At 35.1% G+C, this 19,929-nt stretch overlaps 3 protein-coding genes across 3 annotated transcripts; 2 read left to right on the top strand and 1 right to left on the bottom strand.

Moving 5' to 3' along the window:
- Positions 1 to 8,184, top strand: LOC110729841. The gene is made up of 11 exons (XM_021909621.1): positions 1 to 365; positions 890 to 966; positions 1,651 to 1,879; positions 1,988 to 2,142; positions 2,324 to 2,369; positions 2,450 to 2,541; positions 2,639 to 2,735; positions 3,152 to 3,208; positions 3,374 to 4,567; positions 6,388 to 6,447; positions 8,095 to 8,184. Exons 1-9 carry the CDS (start codon positions 225 to 227, stop codon positions 3,443 to 3,445), a joined length of 966 nt encoding a protein of 321 aa, XP_021765313.1. The 5' UTR covers positions 1 to 224; the 3' UTR covers positions 3,446 to 4,567; positions 6,388 to 6,447; positions 8,095 to 8,184.
- On the top strand, positions 4,440 to 8,906 carry LOC110729842 (cytochrome c oxidase assembly protein COX19-like). Its single transcript, XM_021909622.1, has 5 exons — positions 4,440 to 4,567; positions 6,388 to 6,447; positions 8,095 to 8,183; positions 8,316 to 8,413; positions 8,524 to 8,906. The coding sequence occupies exons 2-5, from the start codon at positions 6,438 to 6,440 to the stop codon at positions 8,612 to 8,614; spliced, it is 288 nt and encodes a 95-aa protein (XP_021765314.1). The 5' UTR covers positions 4,440 to 4,567; positions 6,388 to 6,437; the 3' UTR covers positions 8,615 to 8,906.
- A 1,337-nt stretch (positions 8,907 to 10,243) lies between these two features.
- Positions 10,244 to 19,211, bottom strand: LOC110729840 (VHS domain-containing protein At3g16270-like). The gene is made up of 5 exons (XM_021909619.1): positions 18,510 to 19,211; positions 17,454 to 18,212; positions 16,742 to 16,897; positions 12,507 to 13,445; positions 10,244 to 10,674 (listed from the first exon to the last, which is right to left on the bottom strand). The coding sequence occupies exons 1-5, from the start codon at positions 18,714 to 18,716 to the stop codon at positions 10,633 to 10,635; spliced, it is 2,103 nt and encodes a 700-aa protein (XP_021765311.1). The 5' UTR covers positions 18,717 to 19,211; the 3' UTR covers positions 10,244 to 10,632.
- Between the last annotated feature and the right edge of the window lie 718 nt (positions 19,212 to 19,929).

Raw genomic sequence — 19,929 nt, 5'->3', positions numbered from 1 at the left:
ATTTAAGGGACACTACTACAACATGTCTGCAAGTCATACCAATCTTTAATTAACAAGACGTGACTCCCTCCTTTTTTTATAGTGCCTTACACAATCCTTTTTCTTTCCCTAATCCATTTCAAATACAAGTCGTACTTAACAAATTATACACTTGTATTTATATTAATCCCAAATTCTCTTTCATTTGTACGGAGTTGGAAAACTTTGTAATATTGCAAATTCAAATGCATCAAGTTAGCAATATGTCTTGGGGTGTTAATGAATCATATCGTCCTCTTCCTTCTCTTTATTTTACTTTGTCTTCCGTTTGGTTTGTTTCTTGTCTTTCCTGGGCTTTTCTCACCTGGCGAAACCGCCATCTTCAGGTTCTTTTCTTGTATTTTTTGTTGCATTTGATTTTACGTGTTCACGGCAGAGCTGTCAAATTGGGTGTTCGGGTTGGGTCATGAACTCATGTTTAATCGAGTCATGTTGGGATGGTTGTTAGTTATGTCGTCATGTCAAGTCAGATTAGTTTGGTTCAGTTTTTGATATCTCTAATTGGCGGGTTTGTTTTGGACCGACCCACTTCATGTTTTTTTATTGACTAAATTATAAAGATGTTTAAATATGGGGAAAAAAAATTCCAGTATTGGTTCTTAGGAAGTTAATTAAATTTCTAATTTTTTTGCTGGTTGTATTTTGTTTTATTTGGTGTTATTGTTGAATTTATTTTAAACGGAAAAAGTCATGCAATATGGATTGTTTTGAGTTTTGGGATAGAGTAGTTGAAGCTTAATTAATCATGTGGGAGGGATTTTATTTTTAAAATTTTAATTTTTTTTGTACGTTATTTAGTTTCTTTTTATTTGTCTGATATTTATTTTTTTCTGGATTATGACAATAACAGAATAATAATCTGCAATGGACGTTGGCATCAGTTCCGTTAATTAAAACATTGCAGCTTATGCTATCATTCCTCTTTTGGTATGTTTCAATCCGTTTCTTAGGATTTTCATTTAATTTAGTTTTATTTTCTGATTATAATTTTCCTCAACATATTACTTAGATAATGTTTCTGATTGTAATTTTCTTTTCTGATTATATTTCTGGATTAATAAATTTCTATATACAGATTATAAACATCTATTGAATACACAAATAGATTATAAGGTAAAATATGAGCACCTAGGTCTTTTCACTTGGTATAATAACCAAGCAAATGTTAATATGTTATCGGTACCGATGATTTAATGGACTAATGCATATACCATGGTGATTTGCTATAAGAATTAATGAATGTATAAACTCTCTAGTTGCGAAATTGTTGCTACTAAAATGATTCCCAAAGGATTAAACTGATGAAAGTTATAAGAAGTTTGCATCTTCCTGGCCTACTCCTTGTGGAATTGTATGCACAAGTTGTTAATAATTTACTGTGGTAAATTATGAGCTTTTAATATATGAACTTTGAGTATTGATAAACAGAAACCACCACTAAGTGCATGAGGCTCCTGCCTAATGTGGGAAGTTTGATTAGATTCAAGGAACTTTACGCGCAAAATGGATGCCACAAAGTTTTCTGGATCATTTTTGCATAACTGCAGGTCTGCAGTACTGTACTATTATTGATGATCACACATTTCATCCGAATTATTTATGTATATGCAGGTATTCTTGCTTTTATTCCGAAGTATGTTCCCTATGGATGTCCTTTGGGGTGTATGTAACCGGAGTCCTTTTTCAGACAGCTTCTTTTGTGTCCTTCCTGCTCATTGCTCATGGTTACTGCATCCTTTGCGAGCATCTGTCATCATATGAGAGACGAACTACAGCTGCACTTGGGTGTATATTTTACCTGACTCTTGTTGGTTATAGAGCTTCTGTACCATATTTTACTGTAAGTACATTATTTATAACATCTTGATTTGCATTGTTTTTGTAAATGATTCTAGATAGGTTTTTTTAAACTACAATTTGATGATGAATTGTTGACTTGATGGTTCAGGCCCTTTTGCTGCTCAACTACTTCATTTCATTTTCGGTGATCTTCCACCACATATCTCAGAACTTGATGTCTCTGAGAGAGCAGCTCAGTGTTATAGAAGATGATGATGTTCGTGCTATGCATGATGCAGTGCGTTCAAAATATGTCATGTTTAAGTATGTGGCTATAACTCTGTAACTTCCTTCGTCCCTACATAATAGGCCCCATCATCACCATAGTGATGTTTCTTTCGTTGCATTTCTTAGTGAAGAGTGTATCATTATTTTCTATCATAAAGCATTCTGCCAGTAGTTTGCTTCCTTTATTTAACTGGTTGCTGTATGTTTTGCATTACAGGAAATTTCGGGTGGCAATGCAGCTGGTAGCTTTAGCAGAAGCAGCGGTATGTCTTCTTGACCCTGTGATTTTTAGAACTTTGAAGTCTGTGTACGTATGAGTAAATTAATTATTTTGTCATTTCAGATATACATAAATGTGGATGATTCTCCAGAGACTTACTGGATCAGGCTGTTGGTTCGAGAATGGGCGCAATATTGCATTTTCTTATACATAGGGTATGAATCAACTTTCTTATTCTGAAAAAGGTGCATTTTTGGTTTTCATGGATAACTTAATGTTTGTAAAGGAAAATCTCACCAATGCCTTCTGCAGGTGGACATTCCGCTCACAAGATTTGGCTCCACGCTTTTCTGTTATACCGACAGAGAAGTCTCAAGGAGGACTAACAGTTCCTCCAATTTATACTGTTGTAAGCTCTCTGCTACCAAACTGATTTCTAAATTGTTTGTATATCAGCAAAATTGTGGTCTTCACAAATTTTGATTGGTTTCGCAACTATAGTTTGATGTCAGCAAAGTGAAATTGACAAGACCTAGTACCAAAAATCAAATACTTCATATTAAATCAAATTTCATTGGTTATTCTTAGAAAAGTTGACATTTGATAATCCTAAGTTTTCAGCCATCTCTTCAAAGAAGTCCCACCTTATGATTATCCGAGAATATTCCCAAGTTTTTGGGGCACGCTACTTTCTCGAAATCGTCTATATTCCCCTATATAATCCACAATGAAACCACTTTGTTCTTATTGAAATTAAGTCCCCACATTTCCACCAAGTATTTGGTCTTTATAGTAACAAGTCTCTAAATCTTTTGTTTTTTGCAGGTGATGGATGCTTCAACCTACAACGATTTTTGCGATCAAAAATGGCACATTGGAGTGGTAAGTACTTAGTAATTACTATGATGAGTATTATTTTACTGTTTGCTAAAATGCAACAACTTGCTCCAAATCATTCACCTTTATACAACAAATTCAATTTTTTTGCTTTTCTCCTAGTGAGTTTTACTTACCTATCTTACTGTTTTTGTCGTTCTTTTGGTTTAGGCAACTTCTCTCCCCAACGGAAGAAGCGCCAAGAAATCTACTATGATTATAGTTCAACAACCCAAGTGTTAGAGTCAAACTTTTAACCAGGATTATTGCACAAGCAAAGACGAGTGCTTTTGGTTTTTCTGAGACAAGCTTACCATTCAGATTCAACAACGTGAAGCTACTAAACTTCTTGCGTGCAGAACAATTGCGTAATTGCAGTGAAGAACAACATATAAACCAAACACGAATCATACTTCTTTTTATACTTTTATTAAGATTTGTATAGAACTATAGATATAATAGAGTGTAAGTATAGGTAAATTAATAGGAGCACCAGCATAGTCAGTTCTGATTCTCCTGAAAATCAGGAGGAATGTTGATTTTAAGGAGGTAGATAACATTTGATCATGTAGCCAATTTTGTCCATGTATCTAAAGTTCTTGATAAATTGTTCATAGACATATTGTATTTATAAACCCTGAAGGTTGGAAGTTGGAACCCAAGGTTTCACTTGAATGCTTTTTTTTTTTTTTTTTTTTTTTGAAGTGCTTTCCCATCACTTTTCCTATAATTGGGCTTTATACATAGTTATTATAAAGATTATTCTTAGAAATTTAGACTAAAAAGCACGAACTCTTGGTCTAATATCTAAAAATGTATACTGTTTAATACTCCCTTTGTTTTTTTTTTTTCTTGCATCACTTCTCTTTTATGGGTGTTTTTTTTAAATGCATCACTTTTATATTTGTTAAATTTATACTACTCGGTTACGGGTGGCAAAAATTTGACCCGACCTGAAAACCCGACCCGAAAAGAGCGGGTTAGGGTTGAGATTTTCGACACGAAAACTTAAATGGGTTGACACGAACCCGACCCAAAATTATTTTTGGGTCAAAATCTGGTCGGGTCAACCTGTAAACCCAAACCCAACCCCGACCCCAACCTTAAAAAAAAAAAAAAAAAAAAAAAAAGTAATCAAACATTCGGAATTTCGGATTAAGCAAAGAGAAAACCTAGCACTCCCCCTCCAAAGCAAGTTCAAAGTATAAAAATCAAAAAACAAACGTGGCTTGGGAAACAAGTAGCGATGCTAATTAAGCAAATTACCTAACTAGTAACCCAAACTATTGAAACTCTTCATCTATTCTTTCTTGACGATCGCCAGAATATTTCAAGCTCATTGCCTACAATTCATGCACCCACTTGGTAATTTTTAATACTTTTTCTTCTTTTCCCCCCTTAATTTCTTTTTCTATACTTTATTTTCTTTAATCATCAATTGAAATTTTACTAATAAAGGTTCAATCGTGTTTTGATATGCTATTTTTTCTTTTTCTAGAGTTTTTATGTGTGAAGTTTGGTATGTGTTTAGAACTTTAAATGTTTTGCATTTTAAACCATTTATTATCTTAAATTAAGTCGACCATTCAAATGGGTATTTTTCAAATTCATTTGCTTTGGTTAAATGTGTTCAAAGTTGCTGTCTTTTTTGGTAATTTGTAAATAGTGGCTTGCTTCTTGTATTACAACTGGTTATTGTTGATGTTTCCGATGTAATTGATGGAAGTGGAGAAAGAAAAATTAGGTTTTGGAGTTTGAGTTGTATTTGAATAATACAATTAGAGTTGGTGTAGGATCAAATTGAGTTATTCTCGGTGGCGGGTCAATGGGGAGATTAATTTCTGTTTTGGTGGATGATCAGATTAGGTTGGTTGATGTGGGATTGTGAGTTTGGAAGAAATAGGGAGATGGTGGCAGTGTTGATGCGATGCCGGTGCTGGTGCCGTGATGGTGTTGGTTTGTTGGATAGTGAGAATATACTCAATATAGGGAATGAGTTGGAGAAGATAGAGAAATTAGGGGGTGCTTGGTTCGCGGAATATAGATATGAGGTATGGGTTTAGAATGACTAAAACCCATACCATATGTTTGGTTGTCAAAAGTATGAATTTTAAACCCATACCTTAGACCCATGAAGTATGGGGTTTAGAAACCTTGGGGGGGGGGGGCGGAGGTGGGTTTGGCTCATTCCATTCCCTTAGGTATGAAATAAAAGGAGGGAATAGTGAGAGATTTTATTCCATAATTGAACCAAACACATGGTATTAAGTATCAAGTTCCAACCCGATACCACCTTGACCCCATTCCTGATTCCAAACTCATACCACTCTGTGAACCAAATGCCCCCTTAATCTAAACTTTGCCTTAGGTTTAGGTCCGAAATGTGGGTTTAAACTATTATTATAACTTAGATTCTTAGATATGTACTTGTATATTAACTGTTGTTAAAAAATTAGAAGTGTCTTGTTCTTGTAAGTGGGATTATTGCATAGTTTGAGTTAAAGGTGCTTTAAAAAGCAACACTTCTTGAATTGTTGTTGCCATGTTGGATTAAGGAGTCTTTTTTTTTCCCAAAACTTTTAGTTGATTGAAAAAGTTTTGGGCCGTTTGATTGCAATTGTCATTCTGAATTAGCAAGTGTGCTAATGTTGATTGTCAGTTGGGTAATTGGTTTTGAAAGTATGATAATTAATCTTGATTGTATTGTTAGTTTATTAGCTTTCATTCTGTATTCATTTAGTCTTTAATTTGTGTAGAAATAATAAGGACAAAAAAAAAAGTTTGTGAACCCTTCACAATTAAAATTTTTGACTAGAAAACTTTGAGTTCTGTACACTTTTGCCATCTGTGAGAGTCGGTGACCCTAGTTAATAGATTTGGATTTCTTAGTGTATATTTTGAGGTGTGATTATTAGCATATTATTGTGTCATGTGAAATGTGATGGCTTATGTCATGAATTGTAAATCGTTATACAACTGTTTAAGAAAAGTAAAATTAACCTAATTTGAACTATGAATCATGCTTTTCATCATGGGGATATTGAAGTATAAAGGCATTCTGAGTTAACATTACGTTGTGTTGTGGTTCACTTCTCTGTTCATTTAATTTCCTCTGTTTTTATTATTTAAATTATTATCAGTCCCTCATTTGTAATTTTGTCACTGTTCATTGCGAGGACTTTCAGACTAGAAGGGGGACACATTTCGGTCGGTTGCAGAACAACAAGAGAATAAGATGAGCGCTGGTACAAATCACTTTGCTTTTCCTTTCCTTGTTACTTGTTGGTACAAGTTCTTTATTTTGCATGGCTTATTAACTTCTTTTGTTTTTGCAAATTCAGAGAGATGAAATGAAAACCTGATATACACTTCACTTTCTTCTAATTTCCCCTATAGTCTATTCAGTAGCATGTTATTTGTTTGCCTAAACTAGGGTATATGAATGATAATGGGATGCAGGTACTGATAAAAATTAAAAAAAAAAAAATAATTGTGGTGCTATGTGCTGGTTTTTAGTTTTTCCTTTTAGGCCTTGGTCTTGAAAGGCATGCAGGTATCGATAAAAAAATTTCTGGTAGTATGTGCTGGTTTTTAGTTTTGCCTTTTAGGTGTTGGTCTAGAAAGGCTTGCACCATTTATATTTCAGAAGGAGCTGAAAGAAATTGAAGGGGAATCAGAAAACTAGAAATAATTTCTGCTTCTTTCAGAAAAAAAATAAATAAATAATTACTGCATTGTATTTTTCAACTTGAAGATTCAACAATTTTTTTTTTTTTCCCCTCTGGCAGGTGGAGATGCCTTTCTCTTTTCTTTTGTGGGTGAATTCAGTTATTGATGTTGACATTTTGAAATTAATTAGAGATGGGGAAATTGTAAAGTTTCACTTTAATAGGTAATTCAAGATTCAGAGCAATGTTCTGTTTCGCTAGGGTCAGTATGAATAGGTTTTGATAGGTTCGGATGATATAGAACACTATGACAAGCCTATAAATGGGGGATAAGGGGATAGAGACATTGGACTCTCAAGAGTTGAGTACCTGTAAAGCTGTATAGTCATTGTGCATATGACTAAGAACTCTATAGTATTTTAAAGATAAGATGGTTAAAAATTGAAATAAAATTAAATAACCCTTTTCTTTTAGGAGGTTTTCTGACCTTGTTTTTCATTTTTTTTTCCTATTGTCAAAGAGAAAATATAGGAACCCAAGTTTGTGAAGCTGGACAACAAATATGAGATTAACTCTTCTTCGGCCTACTCAGCTGTGATTCACTTGCCAAAATTTAAGGAATTATCAATGATGATTAAAATTGAACTGGCATATGTCCACAGAGCTCCTCAGAAGAAAACAGTGTCTTCAGAATTTGCATAATCAGCTTGTTTATCAGAATTTCTAGTTTCCTGTTTTCTTGATCCGATATTTTGTTGTGCACTGTTACATATCTGATATGCCAACCATTTTTTTTTAAATTGACCAGAAATCTTCCAATAAGGCATTCCTAATTACAAATAATTTACTGCATGTAATGATAGAAGATGGACGGATATGAATTGGCAACTGTTGTCTGTTACTCTCACAATGAAATGAACTATTAATCTAACGAATCTTTGGTTCTATTAAGAGTGATTGGAGTGCCGATTAGCTTTTGAATGTCAAAAAAACTTAAATGACTCTTTGAATAGCCCTCCTGGTTCTTTTTAATTGTGATCTGAGATTTAGTGAGCATGTGTACCAGATCAAAGGTAGATCCTGATGTATATTGTTATGGACCTATGCAATAATATCAATTTATGTTATAGGAGAAATTTTAATCCTCTTACAACCTTCCTTATTGGATGGGGAAGGAGGAAGAAGTTTTTCTATTTATGAAACAGTACTAGTTGTTCTACACAGGTGGTTCATTTGGTGGGTCAAGAGGTGCAAGACCAGTTCCTCCGGAAAAAGGAGTATTTCCTTTGGATCATGATCATGAATGCGACGTGGTACTTCCCTTTGATTGTCTGTTTCAAGCCTATTCTACTTAGAGGGCCTTACTTTTCTATCTATTGTACTCCTTATAATAGAGAGCTATCTTGTGTTGGCTTAATTAATTCATGTTTGGGATGTAATTGCAGGAGAAAAAAGAGTATCTTAATTGTCTAAAAGTTGCAGGCCATAACTCAGGAAAATGTAGAGAGTTTTCAAAGAAATATTTGCAATGCCGCATGGAGAAGTGAGTTTCTTGTCTTCCTGCTTTTTTCTCTCTCCCCCCCCCCCCCTCCTCTCTCTCTCTCTTTCCTTTTCCTTTGAAATTTGCTGAGGAATGTGACTGGGGCTATGCAGGAACCTAATGGCAAAGCAAGAATTGTCTGAGCTTGGGTTTCGCAAAGAACAAGAAACAGAAAATTCTGAAGGAAAGGAGAACGGCAAATAGATCTGTACTTGAGACTCATTGTTGCCAATTTTGAGGATCCATGTTGGCAGTCAAGTGATGTGGAAACCAATCCTTGGAAGTTCAGAAATTTACTATGACCAATCACTGGTGTATTTTTGCTCTATTACATAAGCTGGGCTATTGTTGAACCCCTCTGAGATTGTTTAGTTAGATCGATGCTCCTAGAATTTGATTTAGAAGGCCAAAACAAGACCATGTAATGTAACCTCTTGCCAAAATAATGGATTTTATTTCTATTGTTGGGATACATCCAACATAACAATTTACTCGAGATCCCTCCCGGTCTTTATTTAGTTTTTGACCCCTTCTGAATTACAGGTTTTGGGTGCATCCAGTTGCACTCATAGCTAACTGTATTCTTCCCTTGTCACTCTAAGTTGTGCTGGAGATTTTCACAGCCGAAGTTATTCTAAGTTTCCCACCCAAATTTTGTAAAGTACAGTGTACAAAAGACCATGGTTTCGCTTATACTACATGTGAGTACTTGTCAAATCCCTTCATACACCTTTGATATTGCTGGAGCTTTCTGACATTAATGAGGAAACCGGAAACCTTGGATTCTACGAGCATAATTATGCATTTGATTCTTCACAAGCGGAACTAGTGAATACACACGGTTTTTGTTTCTTATTAGTTAACACAATTTGACTTTAATACCATTAATATAAGTTACTTTGACTTGTTTGTGATTTATACTCAGAGAAATATAGTCCTGTATATTACTCTCTCCGTCCCATAATTTCGTGTCTATATTCCTTTTTGGGTGTCCCAAAATGTTGTGCATGTTTTTAAAAATAACACATAATCATTACTTACTTTTTATCTTTCTCGTACAAAATACATATATACCAAAAATATTATTACTTAATTTTCCTCTTTTTTCATACAATATTCTCTAATTTTTATCTTTCCAATATAATATTCCCCTACTTCCACCATTCTCCCTAATTATCGTGTTTTTGAGAAATAGGCGCAAAATTATGGGATAGAGGGAGTACATTCGTCTCAAACTTTCAAGGTTTATTTTCTAAATATCAACTTTCCTAAACTTTTGTCTATTGAAATGAAGGTATTGATGAGTGATATGTGTTTTGATAATCGAAGATATCGATTTTTGAAATCATTTATTAATGAACATGCCTAAAATAACATATCAACAAATATAAAACATCTTACGAAATTTCCTTACAAAAAAAAAAAAAAAAAAAAAAAAAAAACATTAAGTCTTGTGTAAGGTAGGGTGTACGTTACTTTTATTGTAAGACTATCAGTTTAAGAGTAACTTTATCTATTTTTATGATAACTTTAACCCCTTAAAGGGTTACTTTTAATTTGTCGTTGGTTTGTAATTCTTTATAAATTCAAAATTACATACTATAAAGGCTAATATGATTAATCTAATACATTATAAGTTTTTTTGTAAGATAAAATTTATTATTTGAAAAATAATAACTTTTGTGGTATAAAGGGTAACTTTAAATAATTTAAAGAAACTTTAATTCGTCTTACAATAAATAAATATACACTCGTCTTTTTAGAGAATTTGTGAAAAAAAAAAAAAAAAAATCTTACGAAGGAGTTACAATCGTCCATCGTCACGGTGCAAAATTAAGCAAGAAATCCTGTACTGGTATTTCAAACTCCAAATAAAAAAAGGCAGTATAATTATTGGAAGATCTACATGAATTTTTCTTTGAAAAAATACACAAGTATTATAAACTGAAGCTAGCATCAAAAAAGTTCGAACAGTGAATATAGCTAACTGCACAACACACCCTCATCCTTTCTAAACTTACAAATTCTGCACAAAGACAAGGGATCCTTCTATCCCGCGCTTTTAAGATTGTCTTGCTCTTATGACTTCTACAACACGTCACAGTAAATTCTTGACATTATCAAGTTCATCTCACTGCTAGTTTATCACGAAAAAAATTTATCTGGATTCCAACATTGTTTTGTCTGAATGAATCCAGTAGTCTTCCCTTTGAATCAGCAAACTACACTACCCTCTTAGGATCACGCGCTTGTGTCAAATGATCCTGTCATATGAAGCAACACAAATTGATCAATTTGATGCACAAAATGACCAAATCTAAGTAAAGAAAATAAATCCACAAAACATTTAATTTCAAATGCGAAGTGTAATGACAACTATTCTTGTAACAGTAAAAAATCTTCAATCTCCATAGGGGCTTTAAATTACCCACACAATCAATTAATATACGGAGTATTACAGAGAAAGGGTATATAGTACCAACAAACATAAAAATCCTATAATGAATGGTCTTGAAAATGTGACTTGAATTATGAAAGCCAATGGAGATAGTCTAAAACAGAATAAGGCAACAAGTTGAGCATAGGATAGTGTTCACGCTTGCCAATGCATAAATTTCTCTAATTATAAATAAATACTCCCTCTGTCCAATTTTTTTTTGCCCCATTTGACTGTGCACGGTCTCCAAGACGCGTATTAAAATTTCTATATCTTTATTTGCATACACGTAAAATTATAAAAACGTGATATTAATAAAATATACAATGAGACGAATCTAACAAGACCACTCATGACTATATTATCTTTTATACATTAACGGTAATTTATGGTCAAAATTTTCAAAGTTAGACCCTAAAAATGGCAATGGGGCAAAAATAAAGGGACGGAGGGGGTAAAAAATATGTAAATTTGATGTTGTGGTCAAAATTATACATTAACGGTAATTTATGGTCAAAATTTTACTATTATCTTTTATAAATTGAGACGAATCTAACAAGATCTCATAAGAATATTTTGCCCAAGATATAAATCAACAAAGGTGGTCAAATGAGAGAACATGAATAGTGCAATTTGCCAAACGTTGCAACTAAAATAGTGGAGGAAGTGCAATAGTAAAATTGGAGCAGCCCTAGAATAATGTATTGGCTATTCTGTGTCATCCACTTTATCTTCCAAAAGTCAGACGTTAAAGACTCAATAGAATACAAAGATTGACTATAACAAAAATATTTGAACTCTAATCAGAAAACCTTATTAAAACGTACCCTGTAATATTGGATTGTAGATGACAGATGTCCAAGTAATGACACTTAGTATTCTATACTCTATAGGCATCCTGGTTTATAAATTAATGTTAAATATAATGTCTATGCTCTAGAACACTTGAGAGGACATTGTGTTGGTAAACTGGAAAATGAAAAGGTCTATGTAAAGGCTACAACAATATCTCGTAATGTTTCACTAGTCACAATATTTACTTCTCACATTTGTTCCCAAATTTCTGGCATTCAATTTAACAGCTATCTATGGATATGCAAATCATGCAACACTTATTACAAACCTGTTCTAAATAAAGCAGCTCAAAGAAATCAGACAAGGAGGGCTAAAAGGGTAACCTTAGCTTGGCTGGTTTTAAAGCCCTCTGTTCCATTATTAGAATTTTCCAGGCTAAGGCTCTAGGTCTTAGAGAGAGGTCTAAAAGGCTAGTTTTCTTGGTATAAAAGAAAATAGTTGTGGAACAAGTGAACTTGTGCACTATTTTCACAAGCTCCTATTAAAAGGGTGTGTAACAATATTATATGTGGTGAAGAGATGAATTTGCAAGGTTTGACTCTTTTTTCATCCATCACTGTTTTTGGGAGGTTGACCAAATGGCAGAATTTACAGTAAATGTTGGGCATAACAACCCTACTCTTTCTTATCTCTCATCATCCAAAAGGATGAATTATGTTGATCTTCAGAGGTAAATAATGTAATATAAACACACTGAATCTTAAAAAGAGGTATACATAGAAACAGAGAGAAAAGGTAGAAACCAAAGCACAAGGAACAGGACAAAATTAATGACATATAAAAACAAAATAAAATTATTCTTACTGTGATGAAATCAAATGCTTTTGTCTCTTCTTTCGGAGCATTCATTGTGACAGTAGATGCTTGAGCAGGCATGTTTGCGTTGAATATATCAGGAAGAGCGGAAGCATCTCCTCCCAATGTTCCAGCCAAATTACCACCAGCAAGATTATTGGGATTCATGTTGCCTATAGACTGCAAGTTGGCCATAGCTGCCATAAACTGCTGCTGAGCAAGGAACCCACCCATGGCACCATAATTAACTTGAGCTGCAGGATAGAACTGATTATATAACATTCCAGGAGGCATATTGTATGGGATAGATCCCATAGGAAGGGTATTTGCATTAGCGGTAGCTTTCAGGGGATCAAACCCACTGCTAAGTGAATCATTTAGCCCTTGGGAAGCAGGATTCAAATTTGAACCGGGATATGTTGATTCAGCAAATGCTGTGGAATAGATTGTTTTCTCATTTGTCACTGAGCCATTTCCACTAATGGATAATCCCGCCATTAGGTTGTTAACGTTGTCTGTGTGACTTCCTTGCACCTGCAGAGGTTCTGAGGACCCAAATATATCAAAAAGATCAGGACCACCATTCCTTGGTGCTTCAACAGTACTAGAAGTTTCTCCAACAGTCATCCCAGCAAAGAGGTCGCTTCCCTGGTCTTTGTCCTCACCCGTATGAAAAGAGACATCAGCAAATGGATCATCGTCAGTTCTTAGATCACTCTTACTCAAATCGTTGCCTGTACTATCCCCAAATAAATCATCAATTAAGAGAGAGGATGACAATGGCTTGCTTGCAACAAATTGCTCATTTTGGCTCTCCTTGGGTTCTTCTCCAAGCAAATCACCATACCCCGTATCTATCAGGTCAGGCATCTCAACCACTGTTCTCTCGACTTTTGTAGGCTTTTCTGAAGAGTTTCCAGTCTGCTCTCCACCAATGAGACTTAAGACCTATAATTTCAAGAATTTAATCAGACATCAAATGTATGAATATTGAATGTATAAATTTCGGAACATTAATTTGAAACATACCGAATAAAAAGGAGTATATTAAAGATAAACAAGTACTGATGTACATAAGCTTATACTATGGAAAAAGAGGGGGGGGGGGGGGGCAGGGCAGTTGGGATTTCAGAATTGGTTCTTGATTCTTCACATTTTAGTTGTTTGGTTGATATGTTCTGTTATCAAATTCCCAGGTGACATAAAGGAATCCCCAATTGTGAATTCCAAAATACTATGGAAATTTTAGTTTTAAAGACCAATAAGAACCATTTAACCCAGTGACAATCGAAGATCAATATGCACAAGAGCCACATTTCATTCATGCCCTCCCCTACCTTGCTCCAGCTAAATTCCAAGGTAAAAGCGACAGCAATATCCCCCGAATCAGGAAAGGGAAAAAAAAAGACCCCCATTGAGAGAACTTGGTTCAGCTGATCTGGACGTTGAGCATTACTTGAGTGAAAAGTTTGTGAGCTTTTTTTCCCTAATTTCTCTTCTTTTAGTCACGTATCAATGATACGGTTAATCAGGTGTTAACAAGGATGAAATAAGGCTGGGTCTTTTATGATAGTTGCAATAGAATCCAAGGGAATGAGAAGTTGAGAACTCATGTTGGAGAAAAAAAAAATATATATATATGATTTTTGTATGTATGTACAAGCTGTGGAGACAGGATCATAAAGGTGAAGAAAAGGAGGAAATGAGTCTAGCAGAGGTCAAGAGTATGATCTCCAAGTGGTACAAGAAGACCCTAATCCCTATATTTTCTCGAGGAACAGAAAAGAGAGAGAGACAAGTCAACAAAAGGACTACTATCATCTGTGTCTCCCTTAACTTTAGACCCAAGACTTGTACTGCATAGGAAATAGATGTGAGCTAAAGATACAGTGAAATTTTACTGAACTAACATCAAATTACGACAGAAAGTGACAAAACATGCACCAAGCCACAAAGAGGTTTTTCATTATTCAGTTATGCCAACTTCTGTTAGGGTCAGTATGGACAAAATCATTTTATTAGAAAATCTGGATAGGCACAAATAACCTGTTTGGAAATCCATATCAAAATATGTTTCGGAATTGGGTGAATTCCATGCAGTCATTAGAATGGCTGAAGGGCCATCACCAAGAATTTCAAATTCTCTTCAAACAGCTGTCATTTCCCAATCCCAATTCTCTCTCAATATACAACTCTAACCCCACAACTTCAATCTCTACCATTTCTCCACACCATTGATGGGAAGATGGTCATGAACGATGGGACTTTCTTCCCTCTCTAACTGCTCCTTACTTCATTAAATCCTCTCATTTTTTCCTCTCTCTATTTCTCTAATCTATTAAATTTCTCAGAATCCACCATGATGGGCTATTTTTCAAACATTAATCTTGTCATTTAACCATCACCTTCAACCCTGCTTCTTTCTCATTTTCCTCAAACAATTTGTTCTCTATTGCTCAAGCGGCAATAGCTTGTCAACATGCAACTCAGTACATGCTCTCTTGATAAATTGCTTAATGTTCCTCCTCTGAGTTTCTTAATATTTATCAAATGCTGAATGTTTCCCCAATTTAGAATTGCTTACACTAAAGTATAGAATTACTACAAATTTACAATGAATCCCAGGAGTTCCATTAATCAATGGTAACATGCAATATTGTCTTGCATGCTTAACAATGCTCAATATGGCCATCTGGAATGTAAAGATGATAACATCGTCCCTTGATATAATTCAAGATCCAGTAGCATCCACATGGCCAACCAAGTGGGAAAAAAAAAATAGAACACTTATTGCCAGTAAAAAAACTAATGGTCCAGGCAAGCTTGCAAGCTTGATAAAATACTTTATGCTTAACACTCATAAAGTCATAAACATGATTAAAGTTTGTGATCTATTTATTTCACAAAATTTATATACTCCCTCTTTCCCATAATACTTTTGACACTAATCATGACAAAGTTTTAGACAATAAGTAGTTGTATGGCTATCGGTTGTTATTTGATCGAAAAAAGTATATTTGATTATTGAATGAGTGAGGGTGTGGGACTTTTTTTTTTAGTAGTGGAAAGAGAGATTTTCAAAAACTAGCGAGATCATTTCTAAAATGGAAGTGTAAGGACATTAAAGAGTATTCTAGAACCGAAGAAAAAGGAAAGTACAAAGTGTATTCTGGGACAGGAGTAATACCTAAACTATGTAGCACAGATTAGAGAGCAAGAACAAGAACTTAACAGGAACGAGAATGGAGAAACAGCAAAGCCAAGAAACAGGGAATCGTTGAATAGGTTAAAAGTTGTTGCCCATAGCCCATATATGAACACTACGATTATACCTATTGCCTCTAGCCCATTGTGGACTTTTTAGGGGTCTTTTGGTTGGATTATTTGGAATGGAGTTAGAATCCATTTCATCTAGATTTTTGTTTGGTTAAGTTTTTTAGTAATGGAATCTCATACCCAAGGGGTTCTAATTCTCCCCCATACCTATGAAATTCCATACCCACCTCTTCCCCTAAGATTCACAATTCCTTCTATTAATGAAGTATAGAATCCATTCCAACTATAAAACCAAACAACTTTGGACTAGTATGGGTTTTAGAATCCATACCTCTCAACTATGACATTTCATACCAATCATTCCAATTTGATGAACCAAACACCCCCTAAATAGAATCCCAATGGTTCAGTATTCATACAAAGGCCCAGACTATCTACAGACTCTACCCCCTGAGATGTGCTAGGCAAGGGCCATAGAGTGTGAGAGGGAGAAATTTCTAGTGAGATACTTGGTTAGCTCAAATCTAAGCTTTATATTCCTTTGAGCCAAAAGCAGGTTGGAAATTATGAAAAGCCAAAACATTTCACCTTCCAGGCAGCACTTTAGATGCATTTCGTTCCAGTGATAAGCACATCAAAACATGTACACTATACCTTTTCAGCAAAGCCAAAGATGTTTTGTGCTTCAACAATCACATGAGTAATGGACTAAAAAAGTAACAAGGATTGTTAGGGGGGAAATGATACATAGACAAGTTCATCCATTTGTGGAAACGCTCAATAGGGTGAACTGTTGTAACGAGATTGCATAACATATCTAATGAACAAGGAAAATGATCTTCTCTAATTTTGCATTAGGGGTTTTCTAAATTGCCATTAATGATAAGACAAACAACAATAACATTAAAAGTAAAAATCTCGAGTCAAGCAAAAATGATAGCTAATAATTTGGAAATTTAAAAACTTACTCTGTTTGCCTTCTCTCTCAATGAAGATTGAGGGGACTCGGAACATTTGATTACTAGATCTACGTGTTCAGTAAAGTAATAGGCAATAATAGCAAAATGCTCATCATCTTTTTTTCTCAAAATTGCTTCAACGACACAAACTGCTTTCATTCGAACCTGAAAAAGATAGTAAAACCCATTAAAAATAACGTCTTAGAGATCAAACCATAAATCTATCCTTCACCATTCAAAATCAGTCCATTGTCTTTTAGTATTACACAAATTCATCCATCTTTGAGCAATAGAGGAAAAATTTGACAGCTAGATGAATCAAGAGTCTGGTTCACAGTGTTTGGCAAGAGCATAATTAAATACAGGTAGTACTATGATCCCAAGACGGCATAAAACATCACATAACAGAACATAACAATCAAATTCGAGCAGGCCATTTAATGCATCTTATAACTAAGGGCAAAAGGAAACGGTCTCCCAGCAATTTCTAAAAATAGCTTCATATTCCTACCTTTGCCCCTCCCCCACACCCAACAAAAAAAATATATAGAAAGGAGGATGCGTAGAGCCATGTCACCATATTGATGGTTTGGCTAGCCCTGATCAACAGATCACTTAAAAATACAAAGTGTGTCATGTTTAACCAAATCAAGATACATACTACAAAATAAAAATTTTAAACAGAATATCCAGACTGAGAACATGAAAATAAAGAAAATACCTGCCAATTAGGAGACTGAAGTTTCGATTCAAGTGCTCGACTTAAAGCCAATGCATCCATCTTAGAGGCCTCTACCAAGAAAGCTTGCAAAACATCACGTGTAGGCTGCAGCCGCACACCACCAGATGTCACAATTGTCTCTAGAAACCTCTCTTCCCGTGTCTTACTCTCACCATAACTTGAATTAGAATCCACATTGGTCGCTTCTGAGGCAACAGTCCTTGAATCTTGTCCCCAAGGTCCAGACGTCGCATTCCTTGAAATAGACGAACTACTCTGACCACCACCATGATAGCTCATTTTATCATACCTGTCTGAGTGGTCCGATTCTACGGTCAATGATCTATTCAGTGTTGGACCCCTATAACTGCCAGTATCATTCTTTTTGAATGACTGAGAATGCGCCTGAGCCAAGGTACTCAGTCCTTGCTTCAACGAAGCACTTCCAATACCAACCACCTCACTAATAAATGACTTCTTCTCTTCTGGTGGCATCACATAATTCGTATTCCCAAAACCTTCCATTCTCTTATGGGTTACCTCACTCGCAGCAGCCGGTTTGTTGTCATCTGTCGAAAATATGGCCGAAAGAGCATCTTGAGCTGTTTCCCTCACAGCTTTGTTCAAAGCATCCCCTTTCAGAGGATCAGGTTTCCCCTTATAATGAAGTAGCTGTTTCACAGCCACGGAATGCCTTTGCATTTCTCTCCTGAATTCTGCACCCGACTTCCCAACTGAATATTTTATCAGCCTTAAAGCCTATAGATAACATCAATAACAGATAAAATTACCATCACCAAATAGGAATACACTCAAATCAACCAAACAAAATCTCATTCATGAAATTAATATCATTAATTCTAACCCTAAATTGGACCTTATTTCATGATCCCTTTGTTCAAAATAATCACCAAAATCGCACCGTCGACAAAAACAGCAGAATCAAAACAAAACAAAACAAAGGTTCAACACAAATCATGAACTTAAAACAAACAATTTCACATAACTAGATCTACCTAAATGCCAATCAAACAAAAATTGATGCATAAATTATACCTTCTGTTTAACAATAGGGTTCTTGTGATCAAGCCTTTTTAACAAAAATTCAGAGACTTCCTTCACTATACCAGAGGGAGAAGATCTTAGCAGCTCACAAATCTCTTCCAATTTGTAAACTGGTGTGACCTTATCTTCATCAGAGGTAGCAGCATCGATCATCCGAGACCTCCAGTATGATTCCACTGCTCTTCTGCTCGTATCCATCTTCTTCTTGCCCTCTTTCAATTCCTCAATCAACCCTAAAAACACCAAATTAACAAGAAAAATCCAAAATTTTCCAATACCCAGTTCGAAATTTGACTTAAATTTCTCAAAATCAACGAACCCACAAAGAAAAAAGATTGAAATTGGTTGAAATTTCTTTTTTTTGGGAAGGAAAGAGTGATGAGATTAGGAGTGAAGAGGAGAAATTGATGATACCCAGAAAAATTGGAGATTGACCCAAGTGTAGAAATAGGGAGAATTGAATGAAAAGTGATTTGATTAAGGTGATCTTGAAATTGTGATGGAATTGATTGAAATTTTGGACGATAGAAAAGCGAGGAGAGAGAAAATTTGCAGGGAAAGAAAGCGGAGGAGTTGGAGTAAGGTACGGTGGTTGACGTTTTTGGAGGTTTTCCACTCAGCTGGGTTCCTGCGAAATCAATGCAATTCAACCATACGTACTCCCTCGATAAAATTAAACAAACCAAAACAAATTAGATGAATGGCAAATTGGCAATTTGGTGTAATTTATCATTGTACTAACAATTAAATGAATTTACCAAAATACCCTTACACCGACGACACCACCACTAATGACGAGCTTATGTGGATGCACGATCAAATGATGCTAACTTGGTTTTTCGATGTTATATAAATGTTCGGATGGTTGTGGTAGCTAGATAAGTGTGGTGGTTGGTGATGGTGGTGAAATGAGCGATATTAGTGGTAGCGAGAAAAAGAGGAAGAGGAGACAGAGAAGGGAAGGGTAATATTGTCCAAAGAGTGGTCGACTTATGGTTGCTATAAACGAGCCTTCTATTTAGAAGTATGATATTTTGGTTAAATACTTTTTGGTGTTTAGAGAGTCACAAGGGGGGATGATGAAAATCGATCTCAAAATTTTTGGGAATCGGGAGGGAAGTTTTAACAACTTGAGCTATCCCTCACTCTCATATTTTGGTTAAATACTGATCATCAATCTTAACTTTTGTTCCATAGTATTAGTATATATATTCCATGGCACTAAAGATTGAACTCCTAATCTCAAAATTAGAAGCTTTGGTCATTACCCCTACGACCTTATGTCAAGCTTAACTTGGTTGGATTGCATTTGAAATGGCTACAAATTGAATAGTCTCATTTAGGGGTTGAATCTGAAATGGCTACATAGTGGTTTAGTGAATAGTCTCCCACTCTCTTGTAGTGAGTAAGA

The sequence above is a fragment of the Chenopodium quinoa genome, unplaced genomic scaffold, assembly GCF_001683475.1.
Source record: "Chenopodium quinoa cultivar QQ74 unplaced genomic scaffold, ASM168347v1, whole genome shotgun sequence".
NCBI classification, from domain to species: Eukaryota; Viridiplantae; Streptophyta; class Magnoliopsida; order Caryophyllales; family Amaranthaceae; genus Chenopodium; species Chenopodium quinoa.
Note: the sequence above shows the minus strand (reverse complement) of the source record. Positions and strands in the feature narration are given on the sequence as shown.